A 14,803-nucleotide genomic window follows, 5' to 3' on the forward strand; every position below is an offset into this window, starting at 1 on the left:
ATGAATTTAGTGCCATTGTATTGCCTGTAAGGTGACTGTTACAGTATCTTGTCTCTGTTCCTTTATGATCTACTACTTTTAGTCTCTCTCTTTGCTTAGAGGACCCCTTTCAATATTTCCTGTAGAGCTGGTTTGGTGTTTGCAAATTCTTTCAGTTTTTGTTTGTCCTGGAAGCTTTTAATCTCTCCTTCTATTTTCAATGATAGCCTAGCTGGATATAGTATTCTTGGCTGCATGTTTTTCTCATTCAGTGCTCTGAATATATCATGCCAGCTCTTTCTGGCCTGCCAGGTCTCTGTGGATAAGTCTGCTGCCAGTCTAATATTTTTACCATTGTATTTTACAGACTTCTTGTCCTGGGCTGCTTTCAGGATTTTCTCTTTTTCACTAAGACTTGTAAATTTTACTGTTAGGTGACAGGGTGTGGACCTATTCTTGTTGATTTTGAGGGAGGTTCTCTGTGCCTCCTGGATTTTGATGCTTGTCCCCTTTGCCATATTAGGGAAATTCTCTCCAATAATTCTCTCCAATATATCTTCTGCTCCCCTCTCTCTTTCTTCTTCTTCTGGAATCCCAATTATTCTAATGTTGTTTCTTCTTATGGTGTCACTTATCTCTCGCATTCTCCCCTCATGGCCCAGTAGCTGTTTGTCCCTCTTTTGCTCAGCTTCTTTATTCTCTGTCATTTGGTCTTCTATATCATGAATTCTTTCTTCTGCCTCATTTATCCTAGCAGTGAGAGCCTCCATTTTTTATTGCACCTCATTAATAGCTGTTTTTTATTTCAACTTGGTTATATTTTAGTTCTTTTATTTCTCCAGAGAAGGCTTTTATATCTCCCAAGAGGGTTTTTCTAATATCTTCCATGCCTTTTTCAAGCCCGGCTAGAACCTTGAGAATCGTCATTCTGAACTCTAGCATATTACCAATGTCTGTACTGATTAGGTCCCTAGCCTTCAGTACTGCCTCTTGTTCTTTTTTTTGTGGTGAATTTTTCCACTTTGTCATTTTGTCCAGATAAGAGTATATGAGTGAGCAAGTAAAATACTAAAAGGGTGGCAAAAACCCCAGGAAAATATGCTTTAACCAAATCAGAAGAGACCCCAAATCATGGAGCGGGGGGAGAAAGGGGATAAAAAAGGTTCAGAAAAAAAAAAAGAAACAATTAAAAAAAGAAAACAGGGGTGCCTGGGTGGCTCAGTGGGTTAAGCCTCTGCCTTCGGCTTAGGTCATGATCTCAGGGTCCTGTGATCGAGCCCCGCATTGGGCTCTCTGCTCGGCAGGAAGCCTGCTTCCTCCTCTCTCTCTGCCTGCTTCTCTGCCTACTTGTGATCTCTCTCTCTCTCTCTCTCTCTCTCTCTATATATATATATATATATATATATATATATATTAGATAAACTAGTTTTAAAATGTTAAAAAAGAAAAGGGTAAAAGTGAAAAAAAATTTAGCAGAAGAATAAAAAAAATTGAAAAAAATTTAAATTTACTGCAAGACTAAAGAATCATGGTGAGGAAGCCATGGGTTCCATGCTTTGCTTTCTCCACCTCTGGAATTCCACTGCTCTCCTTGGTATTGTACCTGCACTCCTTTGTAGGTGAACTTGGTCCTGGCTGGATTTTTTGTTGATCTTGGGGGAGGGGCCTGTTGTAGTGATTCTCAAGTGTCTTTGCCCCAGGTGGAATTGCACCGCCCTTAGCAGGGGCTGGGCTGAGTAATCAGCTCCCGTTTGGTTTCAGGAGCTTTTGTTCCCTGAATGCTTTCCGTAGAGTTCTGGAGGACCAGAATGAAAATGGTGGCCTCCCAGTCTCCAGCCCGGAGGAGCCAAGGGATAGGGGCCCCCACTCCTCAGTGCGCCCTCAGAGAATAGTGCCCAATCACTCCCATCTCCCTGGCCTCCGCGCTGCACTCTGAGTTGACCCAGCCTGTGACCGGTTCAAGGTAACCCCAAGCTGAGAGCTCACTCCTCAGCTCTGTCTCTATAGTAGGCTTCCCTGTTCTAATACCTGCAAGCTCTGTGACACTCAGACACCCCTGATCCTTCTGTGACCCTGCAGGACCTGGCCATGCTGACCCCGCATGGGCTTCACCCCGGTTTAGCCTCTGGAGTGATGTCCCTCAGTGGAACAGACATTTAAAAGTCCTGATTTAGTGCTCCATTGCTCTGCTGCTTGCCGGGAGCTGGTCCTTCCCCCAACGGTCTATCTTCCTGTTGCTTTGGCTTCACTTCTCTGCCAGTCCTACCTTTCAGAAAGTGGTTGATTTTCTGTTTTGAGAATTTCTGTTTTTCTTCTCTTCAATCGCCCGTTGGATTTGTAGGTGTTTGCAATGTTTAGATAAGCTACCTAGCTGATCTCCTGCTACCTAATGTAGTCTCAGCCTGCTACTTCTCCACCATCTTGACTCCTCCCATTTTCTAACTTCTTGAATATTTCATTTCTCTTCACTTATCGTCTTTCTTATTATAACAATCATCTATTTCAAGGGTAAGAGTGATTATATTCAGAGATTTTTCATTTTTAATTCCTCGTTCATGAATTTGGAGTGTGTAGAAAGCTGTATTTTACCATTGGGATAAAACTTTGCTCTCTGAAATAATGATATTCTTCAATTCCACTATAATATTTGTTATATTACTTTTTTTATATGTGAGAAATTTTAGACATAGTAAGACTAAAGTCTGTACATATAATTACCTGGCTGCTAAGAAGTGAGTACAAAATGAGGAAACAGTCTATCTGGTTGTAAAGAACATACTCTGCTGACAAATAGGGATGCTTTTGCTTCCTCACCATTCAAGAATGTGTTTTCTAAATCCATCCAGAGAATTTCTGCTAGTCTTCCTTAAAACGAGTTTTTATATACAAAATACCCTTGGAAATTATACAAAACAAATTGTCAAAAGGGTGAATTCTAAAGTTTCAAATATATCTGAAGAATTTTGCAAAGCATCATGCTCTTTTATCATCTCCAGCATATACTTCCTATTCCCTGTTGATAATATTCTTCCAATTCTGTTTTAATGGCTTGTAAAATCTCACAAATCTAAGTGCCTGGTATATCTTACTGGAGACTCAAATATTCACTCAATTTTTTTCTGAAATGTGATGACATCATTCTTAATTTCAGGTTGAATTCTGCAGATGTTTCATGGTCATCTGGAAACAAGCTGAAAACACCAAGAATAACAACTGCAGCTTAGCCTCAGAAGCACAGGTGACTAAGAAGAAACACCAGGCAGCAGATTCCCATGAATTCAAACCTCTGCTCCTCCTCTGCTCTTCCTCCCATTCTGGTTTTCCTAGGGGAGAAAATACTATGGCAGTTGTTCAGAGAATACTGACCCATGTGCAATTCCAGGAAGGGGCCTACATTTTTAAAACTGTGTTTGTGTATTTGGATGAGTGTATTGTGTATGTGTGCACACATACGTCTTTGTGTCAGTCAGAGGTTGAAGAGGCTATGTGTTCATTATATAACCAGTAATATGGGCCAACTCTACATCTGAGTTTATCTTCTTAGGGTTTCCATCAGCCTCACAAAAATCAACCCTGACATAAATTATTTGCTTGATCAAAGTCATCTGCCATAATTGTAATCCCTGTGCTACTCACAGACAAATCAATTATCCAGATGCTAGAGCAGACTCCCAGAACAAATGAACAACGTGACTGAGTTCATCCTGCTTGGCCTGACACAAGACCCAGATGTGCAGAAACTCTTGGGTGCTGTGTTTATAGTCATCTACTTTCTCACTGTGGCAGGCAACCTGCTCATTGTCATGACAATCAACACCAGCAGAGCCCTGGGCTCCCCCATGTATTTCTTTCTGTCTTTCTTGTCCTTTGTAGACAGCTGCTGCTCTTCTACCATGGCTCCCAAAATGATATTTGACTTACTCACGGAAAAGAAAACTATCTCCTTCAGTGGATGCATGACTCAGCTCTTTGCAGAGCACTTCTTTGGAGGAGTGGAAATCATATTGCTCACAGTGATGGCCTATGACCGCTATCTGGCCATATGCAAGCCCCTACACTACAGGATCGCCATGAACAGGCAAATGTGCAGCCACCTGGTGGCCGTGGCCTGGGCTGGAGGATTTTTTCATGCTCTGATTCAGATTCTTTTTATAGTCTGGTTGCCCTTCTGTGGCCCCAATGTCATTGACCATTTCATCTGTGACCTGTTCCCTCTACTAAAACTCTCTTGCACTGACACTCACATCTTTGGACTTTTTGTTGCTGCCAACAGTGGGCTGATGTGTCTGCTCATCTTTTCTATTCTTCTCACCTCCTACGTCCTCATCCTTTACTCCCTAAGAACTCACAGTACTGAAGGACAGCGTAAGGCTCTGTCTACCTGTGCCTCCCACGTTACTGTAGTTGTCCTATTCTTTGTACCCTGTATATTTGTGTACCTTCGGCCCATGGTCACCTTTCCCATTGACAAAGCAGTGGCTGTGTTTTATACTATGATAACACCCATGTTAAACCCTTTAATCTACACCCTCAGAAACTCAGAGGTGAAAAAAGCTATGAGGAAGCTCTGGAGCCACAGAACAATCTTGGGTAATAATTCATGGGCCTAGAGAAGGGAGAAAAAAAAAACTTTATTCATCTTTTAAGAACAAATAGGACTATAGAAAGGATGATGGTCTTGAAGTCAAAATATGTAAGTTTAACTATGTTGTGCTCCCTATGCTTTTTGTAATCTTTAATTGTCCTCTTTCATACCAATATTTGATTAAATAATGACTAAAGCCTCTTCCAATTAGAAAACTTTCTGCATTTGCAAGTTATTGATCAAAGGGACATTGTAATTCAGCATTATTTGTCACACCCTATAGAAAATCTCTGAGTTTATGTATTCAATAGAAAAATTCTCTGTAAAGTTCTGTGTAGAGATTTTTTAACCAATTAGACAATATAATATTGGTAAAGAAAGGCATAATACCTAAGTATTTAAGCCAAATTATATTTCATTCTCAACTATGTATTCAAAGTAGATTTATTATGATGAGAAATAAAGATCAATAAGAAATGAGTGAGTTTTAAAAAATAAGAGAGGCTTCATCCCAATATTAATGCTGCCTTGTTGCACATTGCCACGGGGACCATTTATAATGTAATCTGCTCTCCTCCTAGAATAAATTATGTTCTCTGCCTAAAGCCAAAAAGGGATATAAATTCTTCTAGACACAGCCATAGAGCAATCTTGCACATGATTCACAGTCAAAAGATAACTGATGGAACATTTTTCTGTCAAAGGCATACTATATATACACCACTTGAACTCTGAAGTACCTGTTATTATATGGACTTCTACCTTAGCTAATAGGAAGAGTATCTAGCACAAAAGTGAGAGTTAATGATAACTGAGTAAGAAAGACAAAGACTATACTTTCAAATTTGAACGACAACCTTCAGACCAATTGCAAAGCAATGCAGTGGGAAGTAATCTGAGATACAGACACAGTGCCATTCTAACAGAAAGAACTCATATAAAACTAGATTCAGCAGGTGCCTGGGTGGCTCAGTGGATTAAAGCCTCTGCCTTTGGCTCAGGTCATGATCTCAGGGTCCTGGGATCAAGCCTCACATCGGACTCTGCTCGGTGGGGAGCCTGCTTCTTCCCTCTCTCTCTGTCTGCCTCTCTGCCTACTTGTGATCTCTGTCTGTCAAATAAATAAATAAATAAATAATCTTAAAAAAAAAAAAAAAAAGCCTCTGCCTTCAGTTCAGGTCATGATCCCAGAGTCCTGGGATGGAGCCCCGCATCAGGCTCTCTGCTCAGCAGGGAGCCTGATTCCTCCTCTCTCTCTGCCTGCCTCTCTGCCTACTTGTGTCTGTCAAATAAATAAACAAAATTAAAAAAAAAAAACAAGATTCAGATTTTACCCAAGACAAAAGCTCTGCATGCAAAACAAAGAGAGAAAATCATGAAAGCATATCAATATCATAAAATCAACAAATACAAAGGAAAGCAGTAAGAAAGTAAATAGGGGACAGAAAAACTATGAGACACACAAGAAACAAAAAGGCAAGCCTAAGTCCTTATCTGTGAATCTGTGAATACTTATTGTATATTAATGGGTTGAATTCTCCAGTCAAAACACATGGAGAGACTAAATGGATTTTTAAAATCCTACTAAATGCTGTCTACAAGAGACTCACTTAAGCTTTAAGAACACACATTGTCTCAAACTGCAGCAATGAATAAAATATATTCCATGTGAACAGCAACTGAAGGAGGGCAGGACTATCCTCATGTCAGACAAAATAGACTCTAAAAACAAAACTGTCACAAAAAAGGACTTTATATAATGATAAAAGGGCTGGTTACCCAGGAAGATATAATAATTGTAAATATTGATGGACCCAACATCAGAGTACCTACATATATCAAGCAAATAAAAGATATAAAGGCAGAAAGAGACAAAACCACAGTAGTACTAAGAGACTTCAATGTTCACTTTCAATGATGGATACAACATATAGACAGAAAATCTGTAAAAACCCAATGGACATGAACGTTATTAACCAAATGGACCTAACAGGCATATATAGAACAATCAATCCAATAGTAGTAGAGTATACAGTCTTCTCATGTGCACATGGCAGATGATGCAGAATAGATTATATGTTCGGTCACAAAACAAGTCTTGAAAAACTTAAGATTCAAGTCATACAATGTATATTTTCTGAACACAAGGAAGTGAAACAAAATCAAGAGCAGAAGGAAAATTGGCAAATTCGCAAATTCACGAAAATTAAATAACACATTCTTCTGCAACCTATTGGTCAATGAGGAAATCAAAAGAGGAATTAGAAACATGTCAAAACAAACAAAATTTTAAACTTACAACAAAAGCTATGGGAAGTAGCAAAAGCCATACAAAGAGGAAAGTGTATAGCAATGATCACCTACCTTTAAAAAGATCTCAAGTAAACTTACCTCAAGAAATGAGAAAGACAACTAAGTCCAAAGGTAGCAGCGGTAGGGATAATTGAGATTATAGGAGAAAAAGGAAATAGAGATGAGGAAATCAATAGAAAAATATCAATGAAACTAAAAGCTGTTTTTTAAAGTACAACAAAACTGACAATCTTTACCTAGACAGAGAAAAGGTCACACATGAAAGAGGGGACATTAAAACTCATACCACAGAAATAAAAGGATTACAAGAAACTACTACCAATATACATTAATTAATTGGATAACCTGGAAAAAATAGATAAATTCCTAGGAACATACATTCTACCAAATCTGATGCATGAAGAAGCAGATAATCTGAACAGACAAATAATGAGCAAGGAAATTAAATCCATAACAAGAAGCCTCTCAAGAGAGGAAAGCCCAAGACCAGAGTCACTGGTGAAATTGACAGTAAAATATTTAAAGAAGAATAAATGCCAATCCTTTCCAAACTCTTCTAAATATTTGAAAAAGAAAAAACATATCTGAACTTCCTTTACAAGGCCAGAATTACTGTTACCAAAAAAAAAAAAAAAAAAAAGACTGAAATACTTAGAAAAAAACTGAATTTTAAAAATTAAGGATTTGTAAGCTGGAAAGGACAAAACATTTATGAAAGAAAATAAAAACGAAAAAAAGCAAATAAATGGAAAGACACCCAGTGTTCATGGATTGCAAGATTCAACGTTGTCAAAATGTTCAAACTATCCAAAGTGATCTAGAGTCACTGTAATACCTATCAAAATCACAATGGGATTTTTCACAGAAATGAAAAAACAATCTTGGGGTACTTGGGTGGTTGAGTAGTTGAGCATCCAACTCTTGGTTTCAGATCAGGTCATGATCTCAGGGTCATGAGATCTAGCTCCAAGACAGGCTGCTATATCAGTGGGGAGTCTGCCTGAGATCTCTCCTTCTCACTCTGCTCCTCCCCCCACTTGTGCACTCCTACTCTCTCTAAAAGAAATAAATCAAGCTTTAAAAAAAGAAAAATAAGAACCTTAAAATTCATGTAGAATCACAATATACCCCCATAGCCAAAGCAATCATTAGAAAGAAGGACAAAGCTAGAAGCATCACACTTCCAGATTTCAAACTATATTACAAAACTCTAGGAATCAAAATAGTATGGTACTGGCATAAAGACAAATACAGAGACCAATGCAACAGAACAGAGAACCCCAAAACAAGCCCACGCATATACATATGCTCAACCTTGATCTTTGACAAGGTGCCAAGAATACACAATGGTAAAAGAATAACTTCTTCAGTAAGCGCTGGGAAAACTGGATATCCACAAGCAAATGAATGGAATCGAACCATTATCTTATACATTCACCAAAACCAACTCAAACTGGACTTAAAATGGAAGGCTGGAAACTAAAACTCTTAGGAAAAAACACAGCAGAAAATCTTCATCATTGGAATGATCTATGATTTCTTGGATATGACACCAAAAGAACGGACAAAAAAGCAAAAATAAACAAAGGGGACTACATCAGACTAAAAATCTTCTGTACAACAAAGGAACAATTAACAATTTCCCACAGAATGGGAAAAAATATTTGGAAACAATATGTTTTGTATGGGGTTAGTATCCAAAATAGACAAAGAACTAATACAACCCAATAGCAAAGATAGCCCAATTTTATTTTTTTAAAAGATTTGTATTTATTTATTTGACAGAGAGAGATCACAAGTAGGCAGAGAGGCAGACAGAGAGAGAGGAAGGGAAGCAGGCTCCCTGCTGAGCAGCCCGATGCTGGGCTCGATCCCAGGACCTCAGGATCATGACCTGTGCCAAAGGCAGAGGCTTAACCCACTGAGCCACCCAGGTGCCCCAAGATAGCCCAATTTTTAAAGGCCACAGACTCAAATAGACATTCCCACTATATCTATCTATCTATCTATCTATCTATATATATATATATAGATATATAAATGGCCAACAAGCAAATGAAAAGATGCTCAACATTACTAATCATCAGTGAAATACACTTCAAAACCACAATGATGTATTATTTCATATCTGTTAAAATGGCTAGTAACAAAAAGACAAAGCATAACAAGTATTAGTAAGGATGTGAAGAAAAAGAACCCTTGTTCACCAATGGTAAGAATGTAAATTCATATAGTCATTATTGAAAAAGGGATGAAGGTTCTCCAAAAAATTAAAATTAGCAAGACAGGAAACAACATGTGTTGGAGAGGATGTGGAGAAAGGGGAACCCTCTTACACTGTTGGTGGGAATGCAAGTTGGTGCAGCCTCTTTGGGGAACAGTGTGGAGATTCCTCAAGAAATTAAAAATAAAACTTCCCTATGACCCTGCCATTGCACTCCTGGGTATTTACCCCAAAGATACAGATATAGTGAAAAGAAGGGCCATCTGTACGCCAATGTTTATAGCAACAATGGCCACGGTTGCCAAACTGTGGAAAGAACCAAGATGCCCTTCAACGGATGAATGGATTAGGAAGATGTGGTGCCTATACACTATGGAGTATTATGCCTCCATCAGAAAGGATGAATACCCAACTTTTGTAGCAACATGGATGGGACTGGAAGAGATTATGCTGAGTGAAATAAGTCAAGCAGAGAGAGTCAATTATCATATGGTTTCACTTATTTGTGGAGCATAACAAAAAGCATGGAGAACATGGGGAGTTAGAGAGAAGGGGGTTGGGGTAAATTGGAAGGGGAGGTGAATCATGAGAGACTATGGACTCTGAAAAACAATCTGAGGGTTTTGAAGGGGCGGGGTGTGGGAGGGCGGGGTACCAGGTGGTGGGTATTATAGAGGGCACGAATTGCATGGAGCACTGGGTATGGTGAAAAAAAAAATGATACTGTTATGTTGAAAATAAATAAATGAAAAAAAATAAAATACCATATGATCCAACAATCCCACACCTGGGTATTTATCGAGAACTACTGAAATCAGGATCTCAAGGAATTCTTTGCACTCCTATTGCTCATTTCAGCATTATGCACAGTAGCTAAGATGGGGAAACAACCTCAGTGTCCATCAATGGCCACAAAGCTTTGAAACAAGTAATGGAATATATACAGACATGGTATACTTTTCAGCCTTAAAAAGGATGGAAACCCTGTCATTTGTGACCACAAGGATGAAACTTGAGGGCATTACTCTAAGCAAAATAAGCCAGTCATAGAAGAAACACTGCAAAATCATTTGTTCTCATCAGACCTGCCCTGATGCATCATCACCCAGAGTCCATAGTTCCTTTGGGGGCATTAGCTTTCCTAACTGAGAAAAGAACCAGAAAGCAAACAACAGTGTTTTCTGAGGATGGGTAAGGAAGAAATTAGCAGTGATTGTTTAAAGGATATGGATTTTTTAATGAAAAGATGAAAAATTCTGGTGATGGTTGGTGGTGATGTTTGCACACAATGTAAGTGTAATTCATGACACTGAACTGGACTGTTGAAAATGGTTACAGGTGCCTGGGAGTCTCAGTGGGTTATGTGTCTGCCTTCAGCTCAGGTCATCCAGGGATCAAACCCCCTACCTTGCTCCCTGCTCAGCAGACAGTCTGCTTCTCCCTCTCCCTCTGCCCCTGGTCATGCTCTCTCTCTCACTCTTTCTATCTAAAATAAATATATAAAATCTAAAATATTAAAAATAAAAATGGTTAAAACAGTAAATTTTATATTATGTATATTTCCCACAATTCAATAAAAAAGGGGGGAGAGGAACAGACTGTGAGTGAGCAAAATTATTAAGTGCTGAGGACAGTGCTGAAGGCACTCTTTCCATTGGTGCTGTGGGATTTCAGGAGCATATCAGTTTCTTTAAAGATAAACATTGATTTTTTTTAAGGTGATTTTGTACAAATTTCATCCAGCTCTTCAACACATCAGAAACTGAGGGAGAAGTTTATAGTGGAGCCTCCCTTCTATACTGTTTCCATCCCTAGCTCTGAATGTCTTTACAGAAAATGTTTGCCTTGGAGTGATTTTCTCAATGCCTACCATGTGGAAGCATTGCTCTTTACATGTCCTCAATGATTTCTTGGAGGATAGAGAGAAAAGCTATATTCCCATGAACACATCATGAGGACCTGTCATCAAGATACACACACCAGAAGAAGTTGATGGATCTATGGCTCATAAATTACCCAATCTTCCGTAACTGAGAATTCTGCTATCTGGGTCTCCATTGTTAGCCACTAGTAAAAAGGTCAGTCTCTCAGAGTAAAATGGCACATAACATTGAAACCTGGCATTTTTGTTCTCAAGACAACTATATACTTAGAACAGGCATGTTTTCAGAGAGAAATCCATTCTCCTAACTCTGACCTGCCTAAAACTACCTTCTATCCTGTGCCAGGCTAAACAACATTCAAATGAAAAGCAAAGCCCTATCGGGAAGCTTTCCTACTTTTCTTACCAAAATTTCATCTGAAACTATAGCCACAGGCACACGTTTCACCAAAGCTCAACTGCATTTCTAAAACTGGCCTCTAGTGATGTTTGTGGGTACCAAGTAGGAGCAAATGAAAGGCAGGGGCTGAGGTTTCTAGCAAAGATTCCAACAGGACCAATTACTAATCCTCTGAGGACTTGAGAGGTCAATGCATTACCAAAGTGCAGGTGCTTTGTCAAAGTCTATTTAAATATTTGTCTAGAGTCTATGAAGAAAGAATTACAGTACACTTAACTAAATGACAGAGGCAGAGTATATACCAACAAGCTTAAGATTCATATGTGAGACACTGCACCCAAGCTTAAGGGGTTAAAAGGAGGAATGAAAAAGAATTCTCTCTACACTGCTCATGGACTTTGGGAAACATAAATTCGGCAGGATTTAAAAATATATCTACCCAATCAAGTGGATCTGATGCACTTACATATTTTATAGTACAATATGCTAGCTTATTCTGACTTAAAGTTTTTCCTTTTTCCCAATATTTTTACTTTGGATTAAATACAGTTTTGAGATCTGAAAAATATGTGTATTTTACAGATGTGTCTATATTTTCATCAAAGGCCATGCAAGTGAGTAGAAATTAAATCCTAGAGTATTGAAGTTTCCTAAATAAAGCAGCTCGTTTCTGGGTAAGTTCAGAGTGATAATAGAACCAAAGTAAACTAAAATGACCAGGACTCGGACAGTTGTCTGAGAGAGAATTCCGGTGATGCTCTTGTTAGTTGACAGAGTATATTTGCAGCTGTGGTGCTATGCCCTCAGGAGAAGAAAGCATCACTGGGTACAATCCAAAAACAGTGGAACCCACAACCAACTAGATCCAGGTCAGTAGTAACTCCATCTTTTTCCACAAATTTTAAGCAGATTAACTTAATTTATCCAAATTATTTTCATAAGTAGTTTTTGTAGCTAGATGCTGTGAACTGAAGGTAATCTTTTCTCTAAAAATGAATTTGAACACAATGACATTAAAATAGCAGTAGAAAATGTGATCTGTAATGCTGCTACACAAGATGTTCTTGAGGACTACTAAGGTCACTTATCTAACATTGTGGCTAACATATATGTAGAAGTGGATTGCCTCAGTACATTTCTATATGTTTATTTGAAATTGTTCCCCCTTTTCATGACTTCCATTTTGCCATGCTGAAGTCAGCATTTGTGGATTAAACCTACGAAGGATGATGAATCACTTAGTTCCCACCTATAGTAGCAGTCATGGATAGAGAAAAAACAAAGAGACATAGCTTTCTGAGAAAAAAATGATAGTTTCCTCACCTTTATTGAAGATGAAAGATCATGATGTTTCATAATGTTCCATAAACATTAGAGGAAAAAATATGTTAGCATGGATAAGAAAAGGAGAAAAAGAGGGGGAGAAGGATTAAAATGTCCTATAATGATTTATAACAAGGACTCACTATGGAAAATACATGGGGAGATCAGTCAATAATAGAATGAATTATTGTATATATTCAATTTTTCCACTAATTAGCAATGAAGTCTTCAAGTTCATCATAAATGATTAAACTATGTCAAAGGAAAAGCTTGTATTATCTTAGATACCATTTCTGTCTCAACAATAGGAGATTTGAGGAAACTTCATGACTCATTTAATTCCATTTGTAAAATGTGACTAGGATTATAGATCTATTCCGGAGCAGTATTATTTTTATTTAAAGACTGACTGATTGATGAGAGAGCACACACAACAGACAGAGGAGCAGAGGCATAAGGAGAGCGAGAAGTAGAGGTCCCCCTGAGAAGGGAGAAGCAGACTCCCCCTGAACAGAGAGCCTGAACCTGGACTCAATCCCAGGACCCTGGGATCAGGGCCTCATCCAAAGGCAAACACTTTAACCCACTGAGCCACCCAGGCACCCTTTTCTGGTGCTTGTAACATACTGTCGCTATTCAGTTTATATGAATGAGAAATTTAGTGTCTTTCTGTTCTTTTTTTACAAATATCTCCAAAGTGGTTGAAACTGGAAAGTGTGGCTTCCTCTTTAGTCACACCTTTTTAGTCGTGATGGAAGATTTCACAGTTGAATGGATAGTGATGGAGGTGATGGAAGAGGTGATGGAAAATTTCAGTGTTGAATTCAAAATGCTACTAAGAAATTCTCTGATCTTTCCAGATAGACCATAAGCTCATGACCCAAGCTGAATCCATGGGAAAGACAAGCAATGTAACAGAATTCATTCTGCTGGGCCTGACTCCGAACCCAGAACTGAAGAAATTCTTATTTGCTGTGTTTTTAATCACCTACTTGATCACAATGGCAGGTAACCTCCTCATCTCCGTCACCATCTTCATCAGCCCAGCACTGGGATCTCCCATGTACTTTTTTCTGTCCTACTTGTCCATTTTAGATGCTTTCTACTCTTCGTCCATAGCACCCAAAATGATCTTTGACTTGATCTCTGGCAAGAACACCATATCCTTCAATGGCTGCATGACTCAGCTCTTTGCTGAACATTTCTTTGCTGGAGCAGAGATCATCCTATTAGCTATCATGGCCTATGACCGCTATGTAGCCATCTGTAGGCCCTTGCATTACATGACCATCATGAGCCGACCTGTCTGTTCTTTCTTGGTGGTAATGGCTATGATTTTAAGCTTTTTGCATGGAAGTATCCAGGTATTGCTCATGGTCCAGTTGCCATTCTGTGGCCCCAATGCCATTGACCATTTTATGTGTGATTTAATACCTCTCTTGGAACTAGTCTGTACAGACACTCACACTTTGGGGCCCATGATTGCTGCCAACAGTGCATCACTATGTCTGCTCATTTTTTCTATGCTGGTTGCTTCTTACATTGTCATCCTCTGCTCCCTGAGAACTAAAAGCTCTAAAGGACATCACAAAGCCCTGTCTACCTGTGCTTCTCATGTCACTGTTGTCATCTTATTCTTTGTACCTTGTTTATTCATGTACCTGAGACCCATGACCTCCTTTCCCTCTGACAAAGCTGTGGCTGTGTTTTACACCATAGTAACTCCCATGTTGAACCCTTTAATCTACACCCTCAGAAATGCAGAAGTGAAAAATGTCATGAAGAATCTCTGGGGGCAAATAATAAAAATTGGTGATAATGAAACTTGGGATTAGACTATGTACATAAAAATATCTAGGGAAAGTTTTACAGAGATTTATTCCCCTTCTTAGTTGATTAAACGTGGGACAGCCAATTATCCTGTCTTGATCGCTTTTCTTCAGAAGTATATGTATTGTGGGCAGGAGAAACATACCCATTAAGGCAAAGTAAGCATGGTGCCTAGAGCCCACAATAATTTTAGGAGCCTTGCAAATGGTTAATTTCTTTTAAAATAAGGGGAGAAATGGATGTAATGCAAATCCAACTTGCAGTATA

At 38.8% G+C, this 14,803-nt stretch overlaps 2 protein-coding genes across 2 annotated transcripts; both read left to right on the plus strand.

Moving 5' to 3' along the window:
• The first annotated feature begins 3,585 nt into the window (after positions 1-3,585).
• On the plus strand, positions 3,586-4,589 carry LOC132008492 (olfactory receptor 4C5-like). Its single transcript, XM_059387141.1, has one exon. The coding sequence runs from the start codon at positions 3,660-3,662 to the stop codon at positions 4,587-4,589; it is 930 nt and encodes a 309-aa protein (XP_059243124.1). The 5' UTR covers positions 3,586-3,659.
• Positions 4,590-13,599: 9,010 nt separating this feature from the next.
• Positions 13,600-14,541, plus strand: LOC132008493 (olfactory receptor 4C45-like). The gene has a single exon (XM_059387142.1). It carries the CDS (start codon positions 13,600-13,602, stop codon positions 14,539-14,541), a length of 942 nt encoding a protein of 313 aa, XP_059243125.1.
• The last annotated feature ends 262 nt before the right edge of the window (positions 14,542-14,803 follow it).

This window comes from Mustela nigripes, unplaced genomic scaffold (genome assembly GCF_022355385.1).
Source record: "Mustela nigripes isolate SB6536 unplaced genomic scaffold, MUSNIG.SB6536 HiC_scaffold_148, whole genome shotgun sequence".
NCBI classification, from domain to species: domain Eukaryota; kingdom Metazoa; phylum Chordata; class Mammalia; order Carnivora; family Mustelidae; genus Mustela; species Mustela nigripes.